Raw genomic sequence first — 21,256 nt, 5'->3', positions numbered from 1 at the left:
TGTCCAACGATTATTTTCAGCCAGGTCTTTTGCAAATGGTTCCTGTTATGTGGCTGGCAGCCTATTTGCCTTTATGATAACCTGCAGTCATAAAGCAAATTTAATTCAAGCACAAAGACTGGTGACTGCAATATCCAAATGTGCTGTTTACTAGTAAGAATATTGCTCTGGTGACTACAAAGGCTGGTGGAAAATACAATAGAAATTATGGATTTTAGCACTTCATCAGTGTTTGATCAACAGAAAGGTAAGCTGCTTGCCACTGATGTTAAAATTCATTCATGCTCATGTGCTTGTTGCAGTTGCATGCTTAGGAACATTATACAGAACATGTTGCGTGTGGAAAATTTTGGGCCATGTGAATTTCATGCCAAATTGTCAGATTTGGCTATCTGCTCATTTATTTTAAAAAGGCGTTTCCTCCTCAGTCTCTTTTAAGGACAACCATGTAAATCTTCTACATAAAAGGTTAACAGAAAGCTATAAAAACTGGAGAAAGTGACTTTATCTAATATATTTCTCATCTGTGATGAGAGATTTCAATCTATAAGAGGTTGTATGCATATACATTTGAAACCTGATTCCTGCAATTTGTTATAAGTAACTTAATTATACTTCCTGATATTGAAATAAATTTTAATGAAATTGTAGAGTGTAAGGAATTGAAAATTCTGTGGGTGCAGTTGTTATTTTTTTTCCTGCAGTAAGCCTTAAATTGACTGCAAATTCTAAAATACCATATCATAAATACCAATTCCTAAAACAAAGCTGTATTTGCTCCACAAAAGGTTACTATGGAAATAAAATCACCTGGTCTGTTATAAAATAACTGGACTTTTGTTTCTGAATTCCTTATTCATCTACTCTTTGATTTTCTATTCTGCATGCTCAATTAGAAAATGTTAATTTTTCATGATTTAACTTTTATACCCACAGAATCAGTGGGTTTCAGTTATGAAATGAGATCAAGGACCTGGCATTGCAACAAATGTCTTTATGTGTGTGCACCCGCACACACACACTCACACGGTTGATGATTTCCTCTAATATTATGTTTGCACTAATCAGGTTTACACTTGCAAACCAAAGTACCTCAGCTCCATGTTAAGTCTATGAGAAGGTACAAACACAGGACAAATGTTAGCTTCATCACAGTGGTTTTACTGTTTTGTCCATATCTATGTAATTTGCCTCTTATTTTCTATTTCTCTGTTTTCATGGCATGTCCTACCTAGTTGTTTTTTTAAGATTCATTTCAGTTTAATGATCTCTTGCAAATGCTGTTGCTGAGACAGGCCCTCAAGCATTTCTACCCACAACAGCTTCTCCATTTAATTCAATGAAGAAGTGTTTCCGGGTGCAATTTGTTTTGTGAAGGTAGATCTGATCACATCGTTGATATGAAGGGAGACCAACTGTGCATACAAATGGCTGCATCAGACCAAAGGTCCATCTAGTCTAGCACTCTGTTTCCAGCAGGAGCCAGTCAGATATTCAGGTCTTGTCAAGTTCTTAAGCAAAATCTGGTTATTCCACTTGTCCAGAGTCTCTAACGGGAAAAAGTCTTGTAATAAAGAGCGTTCATTCTTTGCTAATAAGACTAATAGATACTGACAGGCCTATCTTTCGTGAATGTGTCTAATCTTTGCATCGCCAGCCTTATCCTTAGGCAGGGCAGATGTTGAGAAGCAGCAAATGCCATTTTCTTGCTGATTCATACATTCTCCAGCTTTCCTCCTCTTTGGAGGACCAAGCAGTGCATGACATACTACTTGTCACACACACCCCCCAAACCACCCTGCTGTGCTACCTCATGTGTGGTAGGAGATGCTCTCCCGTTGTCAGTGCTGGTATAAGATTTGACCACCAGTCCAGTCAGCTTCTATTTGTAGACTGGAGAGGGATGCGTCATCTTGTGCTTTGCTCCAGGAAGTGTCATGGGTTCTCTCTGAATTTCTGTTTCCAGTCTGTAGAAATCTAATGGTAGCAAAGCTCTACAGCTCCATGAGTTGGCCACAGTGAAAACAGAATGGTGGATCCTGGCAAATGCCTCTGAAAATGTGAACATTATCCACAGCACTGTATAATCACAAGGAAATCCTATGCATTTGAAGTTTAAGAGAAGGGCTCCTAGGCCAAGCCATATCCCTTGCAATTAGGCTACATGTTTCATTATTCTAATTCAAGAAATCTTTCATTTTTACCCACCCTTCTGCAATATAAATGTCATACCACAGAAATCTAAAGGAAGCATTTGTTTTAAAAAAAATTCCTTCCCCTCCCCATGAATCTCATGTATTTAACCTTTGTGTGCATTCACATTAAGAGCCCCATGTATGTATATGCATAAGAATTTCTGTATATAATCTTGCCTTCTTACCACTGAATATGCAGCCATATATAGGAGGTCTCTCCTCAGACCTTACAATGAATGCCTGGGGATATCAGGGCCAGTGTGAAGTATGAGGAAGTCCTAGGCATAATACCCTCTGGTAGGGACGCCATGTCAGAAGGGCCACCCCATGAGGGACAGTGACAAAAGAAAGTGGCAACAGTGTTGGTCTGATTAGCATGACAGTTATGAGCCCCATACACATGTCCTCTTTATTTTATTTATTTGTTTATCGTTATACTACTTTTCTGCTCAAAAACTGCTGCTCAGGGAAGCTAACAATAAAATATAGATTAAAACAAAATCTTAATTAAAACATAGCACAAAGAAGATGATTAAAATGCAACAATAAAAGAAATTAGCAATGCCTTTGGCAACAGATCAGAATATCCACAAAAGCTCTGCCTGAATAAAAAGATCTTTGCCTGCTGACAGAAGATCAACAGAGAAGGGGCCAACATGTCCTCCCTCAGCAGGGAGCGGCAGAGTCTCGGAGCAGCTGCTGAGGGGGCCCTCTCTAGTGGATGTTTGGTCTCGACCTCCAGTAATCATGGCAAGAGTCACCATAAAGCCCTTTGACCGCACTTATTCCCTTTGTGAGCTCACATGGTTCTCTGAGAAGCAACCATAATATACAATTTCAGACTGTCAGGGAGACTCTGATTGCCTTTCCAGGCATAGAAACCATAAGTGCCCAGTGCTCAGTTCCCCCAACCCAATTGTACAGTTGCTAACAGGCTCTTGTTCCCACAGGAGGCTGGAAGGACAAACAGAACTTTCCTGTGTATTTATTGTGCATACATCATTCCCTGCTCATGGTCATTTATGGGTTCTTTGGTTGACATCGTGATCCTCCAGTTTCACTTCTTTTTGTAAAATGGGGCAACATTTTGTAAAAGCAAAAGAAAAGGCCACTTCAGCTTGTGTGTTTTGCTATTCTGCTATACCACCTAGAGGTTGGAAAGGAACCCCTGCTCAAGCAGTGTTCAGTTCTCAATTCTGTGAGGAAACCAAAAGCAGATGCAGCAAAGTAACAGCCTTGCACAGGAAATCCCTTAGTTGCTGGGTTGCCGTTTGATTTATCAGCAAGAAAAGCATAACCTACTTGACTGCGCTAGGGTCTGTAATCATGGAAATTGGTAGAAGGGGAGGGAGGGGGATCAGCATAAAATCTCGAAAGCTTCAAGGCCTGCACATGCTCACCAGCCTAGTTGTGGGTTTTCCGTGAGCGCCGGTGTGCCATTTGGGGAATTTCTCATAGGTGGAAATCACAAGCAGGCCAAACCACAGAGTTGCATGCCTCCCTCTGAGCTTCCTCTTCTGCATGGGCCAGTGAAGCGGTTCGAGAAGCAAATGCAGGCACACCGACTTTAAAAGCATGAGGGAAGATGAGAAAGACAGACAGGACCATTCCGCCCATTAGACAGGACAAAGCAGTTGCTTCAGGCCACAGATGCTGCGACGTGACTGTAACGTAAGAAAGACAAGGGCTGTGCATCTTGTGGCCCCCTAAATTAGCCTGTCAGTTTGGGTGCCATGAAGGATGCTATCCCGCCATCAGTGCTGAAGCCTGACAGATTCATCTGCCGATCGGCTTGGCTTTTGCACACAGAGTGGGAAGGCGGGCCGCTTTGTTCTTTGTCTCAGGCAACAAAATAAATTGGGCCAGTCCTGTACTTTTTAAGAATCCTTTTAAATTTTTATTTTCACAGATACAATGAAAAGAAGAAATAAATATATAGGAGAAAAGGGTCAAGCCACAGATATAGCATGTTATATCCATATTTAAAAATTGAAAATCCACAGTCCCATCCAAACCATTCAGTTCTTGGTCAAAATGTGTCCAGATAATAAAATTAGTTATAAATAATAACTTTGCTTTGGATTTAAAATAAGTGTCATTGACTTTTATAAATATTATACTTATTTAACAATTAATTAATTGCTCATAATAAGCTTTCCATCTTTGAGAAAATTCTTTGACTGGGCTTCTATTAATATAATTAGTTAATTTCACCATTGTTACATACTCAGCTAGCTTGTTTTTCCAAACTTCAACAGTTGGACAATCTTCAGCTTTCAACTTGTAAGCAATTATTACTCTTGCCGCTGTTATCATATTTTTAAGTAACTCTATCATAATCTTTTGAATAGTCTCTAGTACAATGCTCAGTAGCTTATTCTTGGCATTCATAAGAAAATCAATGTTGAGTATTTTCTGCATTTCTGTATGTATCTTCTTCCAGAATCTTTTAATTCTATCACATGTCCACCACATATGGTCAAAAGTCCCATCTATCTTTTTACATTTCCAACAGTTTCCATTCTAGTTCTTGTCCATTTTCTGCATATCTTTCAGAGTAATATAACACCAAAAGTACATCTTATGCTAATTTTCTCTCAATGCTTGACTTGCAGTAACTTTTATATCTTTCGTCCATAAAACTTCCCATTGATGGGACAGTATTTCTTCTTCATAATTCTGTATCCAACTCTTCATACATATTTTAAGGGCCAGCCCTGGGCTTGAGAAACACAGAACTATTTTGCTAGCCAGCATTCGAGAAAATATTCTTAAGAGAACAAACGTAGTAGCTAACAGATAAACCATGGAGGTATCACTTTTCTTGGAAATTGTCTGGGTCCAAATTGGTTTGGACTTACTCTGTAGAATAAGTTCCAGTGCTGGAGGGCCATGGGCCAGATTCTCCTCTTTGAGTGATCATGCCTTTGACTCTGCATTGTTACGCCACTGCCGAATTGCTTGCCTCTTCCTCTAAGCTCAAGTGATACTTCTCAGAAAGAGAGGACAAGGCATGGCAAAGTAACTGCTCCTTCTCCCTTGCTCCTCCCCCTGCTCGCTCACTTAGATGGAGCAGCTGAACTGATAAATAACTTCATTGAGGAATAGCAGCACCTAAATGTATGAAAGGAAAAAGGATTCCTTTGGGAGAAGACACCACAGGTTCTAGAAAACAGGATGATCTCCTGCTTCCACCATGGCATAGGTGAATTGGAAGGAAACAGCAAAACAGCTGACTGCAGTTATGTTGAAATTTGATACCTGCTTGTGAAATAACCTTGTAGAATTTTTTGCCTCCAGTAGTCAATAGTTAGGTGGTCACCTTGAATGTAAGGGGGAAACATTGCTCAGTAACATCATTATTTCCTTCCCCATTCACACACCCAAGGTTCTTTGTTTCAGCTCTCCCCAGCATGATTCTGTCCAGATACGTTGAACTAAACTCCCATCTTCCCCAGCAGGCATGGGGAAGGATGCTTAACTATTAGCAACTTTTCTCTCCATAGGCGATTCAGCAGAAGAAATAAACCTGACCCTGGTGTATCAAGCAGCTGCTAATGGAGACATTAATACCTTGACTGCTGTTATCCGTGAAGATCCATCAATATTAGAATGTTGTGACAGTGAGGGTAAAGTAACTCTTTATCTCCATCTTACTGCCAAAAGTTGTGGCTACTTCCTACAGTTTTGCCATGTTTAGCATTACTTTCAACATCTCGGAGTGCCTCATCACTAGAGAGGGATTTGACTTCCCTTTTCATAACTGGAAGGAAGCAGGCAGTGATTTGTTCATTCAAATACAGTTTTCCTCTTCTCTGTCCACAAAATCATTGTATGTGAGTGACTGTGCACAATCACTGGCTTGCAGCTACACAATCTGAATGCTAACACTTCCCCAGCACTGCCATGCCAGGAAAAAGTAGAACTAAAATACTAAATTGCCAGAAGATGCAAAGCAATATGGACTGAAATGCTAAAGATTTAGCACAGGGGTGGAGAAACTCTTTTGGACCCAGGGCTTAATTCAGTTTCTGAGCAGCTCTTTGGGGGGCAAATTCTTGTGGCAGGTAGAGCTGAAAGCAATGAGTGGAGCAAAAATACCCCCCCCCAAATAATAATAACAATATAGCTTAAAACTCATACTGCCAGTAGCTTTCAGAGAAGTATCTAGCTGTTTTAAAATTGGGGAGAAAACAGTACAAAAGCCAAGAAAGCACCGAACAATTGGTTGGTGGAAAAAAAGGAAGAAAGCCCGGCCATCCAAACCCCAGAGGGCTGGATTAGGACCCTGGGAGGCCCAGAGTTGGGCCACAGACCTGAAATCCCCCATCCTTGATTTACCAGGACTGTACTGTTTCTGGATGCAGATAGAAAATAGTGATTGGGTTCAGACAACATGGTAACCACCTTCATGGCCTGAGTATGGGTTGAGTGTGAGCTGTCGTTGAAACACAAGGTGCCATATTGTCTGGGCCTATCAACAAATTATGGTTTGTTAAGCACAAACAACCCAAAATTCATACCCAATTAAAAATGGGTTCTCTTCATGGGTTGTTTATGGTCTGCCACCATGCCTGGGTTCACATTTCAACAACCATTCCCCTAATCAGTGACAACCCATACTTCAACCTTGAAAGTAAGTTCTGTCGTGTGCCTCCAGCTAGCATGTTGGATTTTTTAATGCTCTCTTTTGATATACAACACACACATACACACAATATATATTCAAATTGTATTTGTGCCACTAGTTCCCCCCCCCCATTAGTTCTCTATCAGGTTGTACCCTTTTGCAGCATAAGAACTGCAGTGCCCCACTGCCCAAGCTCCTGTCCATTGTACATCACAAGTACTACTTCCCCAGGGCTCGCACTGGAATCAAACCATGTATGGAAGCCACATACACTGGCAGCAGAAAGGCCAAGGTTAAACCAAATGTGGTGGTAAGGAAGGAAAAGCACTTTCTCATGGGAACTGTGTGGCTAGAGTGACCAAGTTCTCAGCTAACAGCCTCACCAGTCAAGTTCAATGAAAGCTAACTTGGTGAATACCAACACTGGACCCCAGACTAGGTAGTTTTGCTCCTAATGAGGAGCAGAATAAGGATGTCAGAGTAAGGCTGCCGCATTGTAACAGAAGCAAGGGCTTAAATCCAATGTCACCCTGTGCCTCTAGCACAGTGGATTTTCCCCCCTACTTCCTACTGCAGCCCTCCTTGCTGCCCAAACCCTCTTCAGAACGTTTTTCTTTACCACTGAAGCAGGACTGGAGAGTGTGGTGCACTGCGAGGCCTATCCTGGGTCTCCTAGCAAAACTACTTCTGCCAGTGATATTCTAGATCCCACTCAAGTAGAACAAACAGTGAAAATTCATATAATGAACCTGTTGTTGTTGTTGTTTACTTTGCAGCACCAGTAATGCTGTCCCATATAAAAACACCATGCACGTTGGAAGTGTCTATCTTAGTTCTCTCTCACTCTCCCTCCCTCCCTAAAGTTTTCCACATGCACACTCTTTTTAATGAGCTTGAGCAACAATGCAATTCTTTGCCTATTTTTCTGAAATGTCTGAGGAAATCTTGACCCAAGAGGCCTGAAGCATGTGGTTTTTCTGAACACTGATATTAACTGCTCGGTATAAGGCTAACCGTTCATTTTGTGCCCTTCAGAATAACTTTGTGCCCAAGAGGCACACACAGGAAGACTGAAACCCCCACAAAGTGAGAAGTGTAGTATTTTGAAATGACTAATACGTGTCCACAAACAGTTATACTCTTAAGCTTTGCAAGCATTTTTAAAGGAACAGCTTAAAAAGAGAAAGTAATGAGGCCAGTCTTTCCCCACAGGTTTGCTTCTGATTTGTCCATTCATGCAGTTTTTCATGCTGTGGAGCAGAAAAGCTGCATTCTGCATAGGAATAGTGATAAGAGGTGGACAAAAGACAGACCATGCTGAGATTCTACATTATATATAAACAACAAGAGAGGAATTCTGGGTTGCCAAACGGCACAGCTCATGGTGCTCTAGCAACCTTTCTCAGTCTGCCTCCTGCAGAAGAGCCGGGAGTTTTTCCTACTGTAGCTGAGATGCTGGGTATCAAACCCACAACCTTCTGCCTGCAAAGCCTGCACTCTGCCACTGAGCTACAGCCCCTCCCGACTGCACTCTTCTCCAGCTGATTGAGACACGCCTGGGTATAGATGGCAGAGAAGTGCAATAGCCTCCACAGACATAACTGGAGGAAAGAACAGTTCATCCCACATTGACCTGGTTCTTCAGAGGCCCTGCTCTGAGTGTTCCCACCAAATGAAGTGAGCCTCAGGCCCAGGGCTCCAATCCCGCACTCCAGAGTTAGCCAGATGGCAATGCATCCTTCCCCTGGCTCCACCCCACTTCCTTCAATCACCTATCATTTGGTCATTTCCCAGCCTTTGTGCAGTTTTCTCCTATTCTAAAGAGATCCAACTCTCCTTCACGAGGAAGTTCAGTCTTCATTGAGACACCATATTTATACAACAGCTTCCCCAGAATGGTTCACCTTGCTCCAACTTTATGGGGCTTGAATGTGAGGCTAGGACCTTCCCATGCACCCAAGCCTTCTAAATAATTTGTGTAATCTGAGGCTTTCCATTTTAAAATGTTACACCTTTCCGCTTTTCTAGACAAGGCTTTTATTCTACATTCACCATTCCTTATCCACAAGATTTTGCAGATAACATTTGTATCTTCCAAAGCCTTTCCTGTGCTTTTTAAGAATTTAAGCGGGGCCGGGGATCAAGTGGGGAAAGTCTGCCATCTGGGTGCACTGGGGCGGAAGGTTGCACACAATTCCTTTATAGCACAGCACCACATAGAGGCAATGTAGTAGAACATATAGCAAGTTAGAGAAATAACCCCGCCACCAGCACCAGCACAAAAAAAAAAAAAAAGTAGAAACTCTCATCTGAATACCACAAAGAATTCAAAAGCGGAAGCCACTGTAAAGTGGCAAGCAGCATCTAGAAAAGCCCTTTTTGTGCCATAAGACTTGTTTTTCTTCTTGTTCATGGCTACCTTTCTAGTTTGTAAGGAGTCTTAGGAATGGCTTTGCTTCAACTGGGTAACTACTATGTTGGGCACATCTTCAAAGCTTTTGTTGAAACATGGGATAAATATAATTTCAATTATCTTGGCCATGCTTGTGTCATTTTACTTTGGTTTCTGCTTTAGGCTTCAGAGCCCTCCCTTCTTGCTTCTCTCTTTCAAAGCTGACCAAGTGGCTATTGCAAAAATGTAACGAGTTAATCCACATGAAATTAGTGATTCAGTTCTCTGCATGGGCAACAGGATAGCCATGAATGCAGGCTCTCTCATTTAAAAAGATGTTTTCAATTGAAATTATGTGAAGTCCTTGTTTGTAAAACATATAAGTATGAGCACTGAGTACATAACAGTAGTGCATTCTTCGTCCTAAGAAAATGTTTTCTGTTTGTCTCTTGAGCCAAATACTCTTTTGTTTCTTTCCAAGGCTGTACCCCCTTGATGCACGCCATCTCAGGACGCCAACTTGACACCGTAAAATTGCTGCTGAAAATGGGAGCCAATATCAACACTCAGGACGCCTGTGGGCGCACCAGTTTATCTCTGGCAACCTATCTGGTATAGCGGTTCCCTTCTCTTCCATGTCCATGGTAGTTAGGGATGCACTTCAGGACAGATTTCCAGGGTCCTGCAGTCCAGTGGGTGGCCAAATGAAACCCATAGAGCAGCCAGTGATGGGGACGGACTCAGGAGCATCAAGGTCTGGAACAACAGGAGCACGTTGGAACACTTCAGGGTGTGTGTGTGTGGGGGCAGGGGGGATAGCCAGTTGGGCATCTACATGATGTCAGCTGCTCACTGAATAATCTTTATTTTAAATGTATATTCTCCTTTTCTACAGCAAAATGGTGCTTATCTCAACTGCCATTCTCCTTTTCTACAGCAAAATGGTGCTTATCTCAACTGCTAAGCTCAACATTTTTTTTTCTTTTTCAAAGAGGGTTAGCAAACAGGTTTAGTTTGGTTTTTTAGGCTTGGTTTGGTTTTCTAATATATCAGGAATATAGAAGCAGTTGAAACCTATGAAATGGAAGTGGGCAGAGAAAGAAGGGAAAAGTTTGTTGTGTTTTTCAAATAATGCGAATAGCTGTCTAAGGATGGTGTGAACATCAAGTCCTGGTTCTGAAACTACCTATCTGTTCCACTGTTACATTACAGTCTTTTGGCAGAATCTTTGTGGATGAAGTAAAGGGGAAAAGGCATTCTTTCCATATTGGAGCAAGTTATTAGAGTTGCACTTGTATTGTCCAAAAATTCTGCTGAAAGAAACTGAATCTTATTTCAGAGATTATTTAAACAATTACATTTATGAAACTTTTAACATTTTTCAGGAGGAAAAAACCACTTGGCAGAGTTAGGGACACTGGAAGAATCTACAAGGGATTAAAATGACACCAGATTTTCACAAATCCATCCCATGGCATCCTCAAAGGATCAACATTTCAGAGCCACATTTATTTCATGCATTTGCAGATCATTTTTTAGGCTTGCCATAACTGTATGCAACTTTGGTCATACAAAAGTATAGAAGTTAAGTAAAATGCAATAATGTACACATCTTAAAAAAAACCTGAAAGGCATGCTTCAGCCTTTGTTTTGTATGCTCTGCTCATTAATTATACAGCCACCTAAGAAAAGTACGCACATATTTGGCATGAATGGGGGAAAGTCCACATCCATCAATGAGTGGACAATGTAGCTGACAAAACCAAGGTCTTATCTTCAGATCTTTAGTACGCTATTAAAAAGTATCATGGAACCAGTGACGTAAAAGATACATTAGATAGACAATGTGGAAGCTGCTTCCAGTCTACAGGTAGACAACCTTGTTTCCTCCAAGTGTTTTGGACCACAACACCAATAATCCCATAACCATCACCACTGGTCATGATGACTGGGGCTGATGGAGGTTGTTTTGAAAACATTTGGTGGGCACCAGTTTGCCTACACCATAATAATAGGCTTGAGTTTCATCTTAGAAGAAAGATACGATATAAATATACTAAATAAAACAAAACAAGCTGGACTGGACAGATGAGTTGTCTGACTGTACGAGGCAGTTTTCTGTTTGGTACTTTAAAAATTGTGTAAAGCCATAGTTTGCATTTCAAAAGCTTACCCAGGAGGACAAATATCAACTACACCTCCCATAACCAATGTACTAAGACGTAAGCCCCACAGAAGTCAATGAGATTCACTTCTGGACTGGATAGAACTTCAACAAGTTTTATTCTCTGAGTTGTTTATTTTCTTTGAATTCACATCAGGATCTCTCCATCCTAATTCTTAGGGTTTTCTTTCTTTCTTCTGTGTTGCAACTCTAGCTGTACTTCCTCCTCTTGAAAATCTGGGCATTATGCAAGTGTGTTTGTGATACAAAAGGAAATGTGTAGTTCTATAGTGTTATTATTGCTGTCAGTGTCTGTAAATTGCCAAAATAATCTCAACACATCTCTGCAGGGTTACAAAATGACCCTATGCATGTTAATGTGGGGAAGCAGGGCAGTATGAAAAAATAGCAGAAGTGAAAAGGGGTGTTTCACAGTTGAATAAGTGGGCATATGCACAATTCATATTTTTAAAGTATGGAGAAACTTAATTTTACAACAGCTCGGCCTGTTTGCTGAATGCAGGTTCCAGTGAATTCCTTTCAGGGCTGAGTAAAAACATTCTGCAGCAAAAGGTGCACACACCTTGAGCTGGTTTGCAGTACCCTAGGCGAGCCAAATTATTTTGGCACCTGAGGCAAAAAAATCCCACAGATGCTTCTTCCTCTGCCTGGCAGTAAAAATACAATGCTAATAAATCAAATAACTAAGAATTTACTGCTCCTGGATATTATATATCATGACTTGAGGGTGGGAGGGCAAAGAGAGACAGAGAGTCTCTCTTCTGCCTCAGGCAGGAAACTATCTAGGGTTGGCCATGTCTCTCCCATCCCCGGGGAGCACAGATAGAGCTATCCTGATCAGTTAAAATAACTGTATTTTGCTGCTTCGAAATGAATTAAGAGCTCACTGAAGAGCATTGCAATGCATTGCTTTGCCTTCTTTGGGGCAAATCCAACACAGAGTTGCTGGTTCAGCTATAAAGCAGTAAGAGGGAATTGACTTTTAATATTAAAGGAGTACACGGGCCAGGCTGGTCGAAGACATTTTGCTGCTTGAGGACGAGAAAAGTATTGTGTCCCTGGGCACTCAAGGCCCACAAACTGATTAGACCGCCAGCTGAATCATTCTTTAACACTGATGGTGGGTCACTTAGCTTCACCCAAGCTCCCTAAGGGGGTGAAGGGCAGGCCAGGTGGCACATGCTTGTTTCCTCCAGCACCTTGTTGCTGCTTGCAAGCATCTGCCTCCTGAAACAACTGGCCCACCTTGCCTAATGCTAGAGCTGGCCCTGCATATGGAACATACAGCATAACCAACTCCACGCCTACGGCATTTCATAAGATCCTAAAAAGAACAATGCCGTATCAGACCAATGGTCCATCTAGTTCAGCTTTCTGTTCACACAGAGGCCAACCAGCGGCTCTCCAGTTCCTATAAGTAGAATATTGAGTACAATTAATTTCCCCAGCAACTGGTGTACATACAGCCATAAGGACTAGTAGCCACTGATAGCCTTATCCTCCATGAATTTGTGCAATGACACCCCACTATGGTGGCCATCACTAAATTTCATAGAAGTTTAACTATGCACTGTGTGGAAAAGGCCTTCCTTTTATCTGTCCTGAATCTCCCACCAATCAGCTTCACAGGATGAATCCAGGTTCTAGTATTATGCGAAGGGGAAAAATAATGTCTACCTTTCTACTTTCTCCACATCATCCATTATTTTAAATATCTCTTTCATGTCTCCTTTACTCATCTTTTTTCTAAACTCAACCATTTCAGCTGTTATAACCTTTCCTCATAGACTTGTTCTATCCCCTTGATCATTTTAGTTGCCCTTTTCTAAAATGACTTTACAAAACCCTTTCTTAAGAACTGTACACGATATTCTAAGTGTTGCTGCATCATAGATTCATATAAGGGCAGTATGACATTGACAGTTTTATTTTCAAGACTTTCCTAATTATGCCTTCCAACACTTGACACTTTGAGACTTTTTCTCATTGCCTGGCTTGATATGGGAAATGAGCTTGCTAAAGGGAAGTCTTTAAGCATCCAAGCCTGTACAAGAAGGTAAGGTGGGGTAAATTTTGCTCTGTCCTCTGAGCATTTCTTTTAGAGATTAAAGTAAACACCAGCCTTGCTTTGTAGCCAAACCAGCAAGCACATGTTGAATGAAAATACATTTCTGGTTTGACCCTTTATTACCTTCATCTGTAACTACTTTGTTCATGTTGCTAGATAAAGGAGTGTATTACCCAAGACTGTCCTAAAAAATATAGCCCAGAATTTTAAAACTAAAGATATGAATTACTGCCTGTAAAGAAGCAATGGTTTTATGCTTATGTGACCAGAACACAGTGTGTCCATGTGACCTCCTTTACAGAGGGCAGTCCTCTATTTGAGAGGCTGTCTCGTTTCCAGTTTCAGGATAAAAAGCCCTAGGAACCAATGCTAGTAACAATTAGCACCTGGAAGAATATTGAGCTGGCACGTCTGGTCACACTCATCTGTACTATGGTGGGATGAATGGCTTTGTCAGCCTTATGAAGTTAAAATTGTACCCCGCTGCATGTTTTGTTGCACAATTCGCAGAGAAGCAAAAGTGCAATGCTTCTAGGACAAGGGTCAGACATTTGGCTTGCAGCTCCCAGATTAAGTCTGAGGGTCGTGATGGGCCAAAATATTTGAGGAGCCATAAGTTGCCCATCCCCGCTCTAGGATATTGTCACATGCAGAACAATAAGGTATGTAACTAAGGTCTAAAAATCCCAGCTCTTATCATTACATAGCTGCTTTCTGTACACAAAAAGCACCTGCCCTTACCTCCAAAATACCCCAGGCAACCAAATAAATTTTGCATTGAGGTGCGTTTGTCTCAGCCACTACGCCGTTAGGGTAGGGTGATATTTTTCCAACAGCTATGAATCCAGCAATGCTGATTGAAGTGGCCATTCAGTGTTCTGTATAGCACTCTTCAGATGAAGGATGTGATCCCAGCAGGTTGGCGTTCCTTCTTTTGATCTGCTTTCAGGGATGGCTTGAAGGCTGTGTCAGTCTGCTAAGAAATGGTGCCAAACAGAATATCCCAGATAAAAATGGGAGATTACCACTACATGCAGCCACGGCTGATCCCAATGTCAGGTATGTTCCTTGAAATCTTTCACAAATAATGAACTCTTTAATAGTTGTGTATTCTGTAGGTCTTTCATTACTAATGATATGAAAATAGTAGTCTTCTCTACTATAGCAGTCTTCTCCTTCATAGGTAGCAGGAACAGGTTAGAATTACATTAGAATCTCAGACTCCTTGCATGAACAGTGATGCTTTTCTGCTAGCCAAGACAGCCCAGAATTGCTTGTTTAGAGCTTCAGAGTTGTGGGATTGTTTGTTTAGTAGGAGACTGGAGCTTCTAGTGTCAGTTCACAATCATCAGCAATTAGATACGTAGAATGCTGTATTATTTTCCATTATATTTCATTTGCTAGAATGGTGAAGTACAATCAAACAAATAAATCAGCGGCTACACGCACACACCACAGAGAAGTATGTGAAACTGTTGCTGACTTTGTGACTACGAAATGTTTACATGGAGCTTTCATTGGTACCAGAAGGTGCCCCAAAGTTAGGACTTCACATAAAGCTTCCCTAGTATGTAGAAGTGCACAGCTACTAGTTCAGCTTGACACCCATGTGTACAGTCCTCATACAGAAACACAGATTCACACTAATATTGTTCACATTTCAAATGCCTCTTCTTTGCTTTCTTGGCCAGACAATGATCTGTAATTACCATAAACAGAGGGAAAGAGGATCAAACAAGGTTTATGCCTCACATGTCAAACAAACCAAAACCATTGCTTCTTCAGCATTGCTCCAGGTTTTGGGCAGGGGTCTTGAACCTGAGTCCCAGTCCAGCCCCCCAGGGTTCCCTAGATGGTCATGCCCCCTTCCCTTTCCTTTTTCCACAGCCACCTATCCTTTGGTTGTTTCCCAGCTTTTTTCCTCATCCTAGAAGGTTAAAATGCCTCTCCTAAAGCTTAGTTTCTAGCAGTAAAGAGCTCTAAACTAAATACACTAGAATTTTGTGCATAGTTGTTGGGTATTTTGTCCACCTTTTGCCTTTAGACAAGCCCAGCACTGGAATGGAGGTCCCAAGATCTTCTCTGAAATGGAATTGGATCTCTGGGCTTGACACTCCTGGTTTAGGGTAGCCAGGTCACCTAGCTACCACCTTCTCCACTATAGTGAGAGGTACTGCCTTTCTATTTAAATGGAAGCACATATTTCCAAACTAGCATCTATACACATAATTTGGGCAAACATGTGTCCTCTTTTCTATGTAATGTGTTTCCTCTTTTTTGTCAACACCTTTTCTATGGTGAATGAGAAGCAGTCACAGTTCCCAATAGCCAAATCCAACACAATTCTCTGTGGAAAGGCATTGATTTAAGAATAAGTTTTACTAAGTAGTAAGGATTTGCAATGTGACTGTCTTTGTTGAGAATGAACAGAACATTTAAAGATTTATGCACAAAATATGTTAAAAGTACCATTAAGAAATCACTTAACACAGATTGTCATTTTATCAAGACAATCACTGGAGTTATTGTTACTCTTATTAGCCAAAATTCTGTACCCAATTCCATGCAGACAACTCCTGTTAATTTCAGTGGGGCTCTGATATGCATAACTGTGCAGAACTACAGTCAATATCATTGTTACTCCATAGCATTATTGACTGATTTCTTTGAAACTGGCAAGAAGCTGCATCATCAAGTATTCGTTGTTTCACTGTAAAAATCATGATTTGATTTAGATATCTGTATGCAAATACAAGAACAAAAAATGTTGCATGTGTATTTGATGCATTGGATATTAGCGGTGGATCTTCCACTTCAGCTGAAAAAATGGTACATGATGCTGCCATAAGTGTTTCATGCACCCATTACACTGGGTACCCCGTGTGTCCACTTTTCTTTAACCACCGTGCTGGCAGTTGCTTAATTAATTTTCTGCCATCTTCATTCTTCTTTACACATCATTTGAACAATACACTCTGAAGGTTTCAAGGCAACCAAGAGGGCATTATCATTAAATAAAGCATCCATAGAAAATGGGACTATGTTCGTATTTGGAAAAGGAAGAGTAATTTATTTTAACAACAACACACAAAGATCCCTGCAAAATAAAAATTTCTACAGTCCCCATGGAAACAGGCAGACCTTTGATCAAAACAGAAGCATGGCAGCTGCTAGTTCCTTTTCATCTGTATCTGTCCTATCAGCACAAGTCAACAAAATTAGTACTTCTGACTATGATAACTGCAAAAGGCACTAAAGTACCACAGATTTTCAGCTTCCGCATTAATTTTCTCTTTAACTTTTCTCAGTCTGGCTGTTGCAAAGATCACACACCCTCATGCCTAGAGAAGAAATCTATCTGCAGCCACAACAAAATTGTAACAAGAGCTGTGTAAAATATTTTAAAGTTACCCTTTCATCAAATAGATCTACAAAGCAGGATACAAAATATAAAATATTGCAATTGTAAAAATAAAATGATAAAAGGATGCAAATAGGTAGAATTGGTGTTATATGTCAAACCTTCTGGTCCCAGCAATCAGGCTGCTACATTTTGCACAAGGTGCAGCTTCCAAACAGACCTATTATATTTATTTGTTTATTTGGGGCATTTCTACCCCATCTAATACAAAAGTTTCAGGATGGCAATACAGAACAGTAAGTAACAACATACAAATATAGAATATAAATATCTAATAAAACTAATATTAAACAACACAATTACTTAATCTGTAAAATGCAGGGAAAGGGCAGCCACAGATAGAGTGCACTGCAGTACTCCAACTTGAAGGTTACTAGGTGTATCAGTCTCTGGTTGAGCCGGTGAACTTTACTTTAGATTTGAAGGTATTCAGGAAGGAACTCAAGCTCTTGGGTCAATGATGATATGTGATTTACTGAATATAATGATGCCATATGCAGGCAAGATATAAACATGTGAAAGAAAGTTTACATTCCCTTTCTCAGTGACTGTACTGATTTCCCAAATAGGTCAGGGGATGTTTGCATGGATCTCCAAATTGGCAAAAGTGCATTAGTTTCCCTCCTCTGAGCTGAGATCAAAAGACAATGCCTCTTGCTATGGGTTTTATGAAGTTCTGCTCTCCCATTGCTCCAGAATCTTTCCATACTGCATGGTTCTCACCCTCTTCCTGAGAGACAGGGCATGGTGGGTCGGATGAAGCTGTTTCAGTAAAGGGAAGGAAGAGTCCATTGCTTCATAATGCTACCCTACTCTGTTTTGAGGCCCTCTGGACTGTTCTGCAGAGCAAGGCCTGCATGTCTGCCCCAAAGCCTTACCCTCACAGCCCCACTGACCCAATGGGAGCATCACATGTGTTCTCACAGCTTTTATCTAGGGAATATATATGAGGAAAGCAGCTTCAAGGCAATTATTTCTCATGCTCTTCCTAGCAGGCAGAAGGCCATAAGGCCTTGGTATGGCTCCAAAAATTATCCCGGCTTTTGGGCACTGGGAAAGTTCACTGCATGACTTGCTGAACCTTAATAACCTCCATGCCATTCTTCCAGCAGCACCCCTCCAACATACCAGTGCACAGATTACTGAAACCGATCTGGAAAAAACCTGGCATAGAGGAGTTTCAAAGAGACTGCAGCCTGAACTTCAGTTCATTAAGGGGTTTGGTCCTATTACATATGGCTTAAATTAGAATAAAGGTTTCTTATTACACTACATGAGTTAATTGGCTTAGCAGTTCCAGGATGTCTGTTCCAAGTTACTTTTTTTGTGACTGGACACAGTCAATAACATAATGGTCACTGTCAGTATTTTCTGTGTTTCATGTGCTTCTGACCTCACCATTTACAATCCCATCCACCCAGGTACCTTTAACTTAGAAACGACACTTGAGTATGGTAGGACTTTTTTTTGGTCTAAACATTTGATAGATTGTACGTTTACAGGAAATCCTATTTATGTTTACTCATTTAAGTCCCATTCAATTCAATACTGCTTATCCCCAAGTAAGTGTACATGGGATTTACAGTTCCTAGATTCTACAAAGCTAAAGTCATAAAGTCTCTTGGATCAACAGTCTCACTGAAATCAATGGAATAGAAAAGGGTTTGGTACGATTTCCCCCCTGAATTTAAATATCACTTTGTTCTCCACAGGCTTTTAACTGTGCTGCTGCAGCAGTCTGATCTGAGTGAAATTAACCACCAGGACAATGAGGTTAGCAAACCAGTTCCCCTAAAATGTACATCCTGTGTAGACAAGAAAGATTCCCACAGATTAAAGATGGTGATCTCTGAGAGAGTGGGTGCTTTCAGGCGGAGGGTCCTGGCACAGCCGATGAGAAAGCATTGCGCAAGCATTGCATCCTTTCTTCCTTAGTGGATTTTCTGTGGTAAGAAAAAAGTTGAAGAAGTAGTGGCAGAAAGCAGGAAAGTTAGCAATAGAAGAAGACATGCGGATAAGATGGGGCAATGATTCAATAAAAGTCTCACTGGGATGCACCCAACTCTAAAGTGCCAGGACCATTTTACTTATTATACGGATCTCACCTTTTCTTCCTGCAAGGAGCCCTAAGTGGCTTACACAGTCCTCCTGCCCATTCTCCATGTTATCCTCACAACAACTCTGTGAAGTGGCTTAGGGAGCGTGTCAGCGATTGGCCCTAAGTCACCCAGTGAACACTAGAACCTGGATCTCTGGATCAGAACCAGTCTAAAATTTTAACTACTATGCCACACTGGCTCTCACATTTCATATCATTATTTTGCATACAATTGGGGATTATTGCTCTTCATTCATTCTGCATTGTGCAACCAGCAAACAAGCAACTTCATTGTTTTGCAATAAGTGCAAAGTGGGATTATGCACGCTATTACTCTCTGAATGTGAGACATAGTGTAAAAACTTCCATTGTTGCTTGTATAAAACTGCTGATGCAATCTATGCAGTCATTAAACGCATATAATTCTTAGTTTTATATTTACGTCTTGCCTTTTTTCCCTCTTGCAAAAAACCCAAGGTGGCTTACATGGTCTTCATTTTTTCCCTGCAGCTACCCTATGAAGTATGTTAGGCAAAGAACCAGTGACTGACCCAAACTTATCCAGTGAGCTTCATGTGTGAGGACTAGAATGCAGATCTTCCCAGTCCCAGCCCACATTCTAACTAGCATACTGCACTGACATGCTGCCCTTTTAAAATATTCTACTATTCTGGGGGTGGGGGGAGAGCAAGATACTTCCAAGGGAAGATTAAATGCCAGGTCCTGTAGGATGGCAGTACTGACCTGATATCAATGCTAATTTCCCTGGCCTGATACAGGCAGTCCCTGAATGACGAAACCCAAGTTATGAACAACCCATACTTATGACCTAACTGCCATAAAGCCTATTACTTTTTTTAAAAAACTGCAGGAATTCATCACTACAGTAGGAAAGTGGAAGTGACAGGGTAGAGGGGGAGGCCTCCAAAACACACCTTTCTGACCCACCCATCTGGGGAGGGAAATCAGTCTGCATTTCCTTGCTGCAAAGAGGAGGTGCTGGTGAGTTTGGTAAGGGTGCTAGAGATATTTTCCACTTTCACAGGGCTCCTGTGCCCCTAACTCCTGCTTATCCCATTTACATACAAATTCAACTTAAAAGCAAATTTCCATTTTCTCAGGAACAAAACTCCTTTGTAACCCCAGGGCTGCTTGTACTTTCAATTCTTCCTAAACCAGATGAGTGGAAGTGGAGTGGAGTAACTTAGTGGGTGGCTGTGTGGTTCTGGGAAAAAGCAGGACGAGAGACGTTCAAAGTTGGACATGAGCATCTCTGCATATGCATATAGAACTGATGGTTGGCAATTGGTTAAGGTGGGGTACTGGGCACAGAGTCAGTTTTAAAGGTGGGGCTAAGTTCAACAAGTGTCAGAAATGCTAGCCCACACAGAAGGTTTCTTCCTACTACTGCAAAGATTGGGTATCCCCCCCAGACTACATGTGGTTCCTGAGCTTTTCCCACAGACCAGTGCCCTGTTCAGCGGCAGCCCTTTGCCAGAAACCTCACTCTTACCAGATAAGAACTAAGGTTTCCTTGCTCAGCAGGGAAGAAAGACAGCTTTTCTTCCTCAGGAAAAGCCCAGTGGTCAGAGATAAGAAGGAATTATACTCTAAATACCCTTCTGTTTAAATACCATTACATGTTAAAGCCATTTAAAAAGTAAGGTATCTGTGCTGGTCTTGTAAGAGAAGGTGAATATGCTTGCATATCAAAAGTAGTCCCTTTCTGGCCTTCACTGAAGGCATGTACTTTGCATGCATGCCTTAAAACCATTGTGCTGAGGGCTTACTCCTAACTCTGAGTAGACTTGCTTGGAACTGAGCTGTGCTTTGTAAGCTTACTGGGAAAATGTCAAAATTGATACAAATATACAATCAATACAAATAATTGATGCAAAATATACATTCAATACAACATCAATGCAAGTACATAAAATCAAAACAAACAAGTAGAGTTCCCATATAGATTGAAGTGCCTGATCCTGCCTAATCTTGGCTGCTAAGCAGCATCTGCCCTGGTTGAAATCCGGATGTCTGATTTAATGTTGTGATTGGCCCAGAAAGCGTCAGCAGTATAGAAACATAATTAGTAGTAGTAGTAATAATAAATCACATCTGCCTCCTCCTACTTTGCCTTTACTCTGACCTTGGCCCTACTTCCTGTGCCCTTCCCCCCTCCCAGACTGTTCTCAAATTGGGATTTGGGCCCTGGACCACTCCTGTGCTGAATAAGAAACACATGCTTCTTAGTCAGCTAAGAAATACCT

General features: G+C 41.2%; 1 protein-coding gene across 1 annotated transcript in view; it reads left to right on the top strand.

Annotated features, from left to right (window-relative positions):
• The first annotated feature begins 207 nt into the window (after positions 1–207).
• The window catches only part of ANKRD55 (ankyrin repeat domain 55), a 39,605-nt gene continuing 18,556 nt past the window's right edge, over positions 208–21,256 (top strand). Inside the window, exons 1-5 of the mRNA XM_044446725.1 lie at positions 208–247; positions 5,702–5,824; positions 9,699–9,829; positions 14,420–14,529; positions 18,604–18,664. Coding sequence (XP_044302660.1) covers positions 208–247; positions 5,702–5,824; positions 9,699–9,829; positions 14,420–14,529; positions 18,604–18,664 — 465 coding nt within the window. The remainder of the gene's footprint in view (positions 248–5,701; positions 5,825–9,698; positions 9,830–14,419; positions 14,530–18,603; positions 18,665–21,256) is intronic.

The sequence above is a fragment of the Varanus komodoensis genome, unplaced genomic scaffold (genome assembly GCF_004798865.1).
Source record: "Varanus komodoensis strain SLA01 unplaced genomic scaffold, ASM479886v1 scaffold5, whole genome shotgun sequence".
Lineage (NCBI taxonomy): Eukaryota > Metazoa > Chordata > Lepidosauria > Squamata > Varanidae > Varanus > Varanus komodoensis.
The sequence above is the reverse complement of the archived record's forward strand: the minus strand, read 5'-3'. Positions and strand labels throughout refer to the sequence as shown.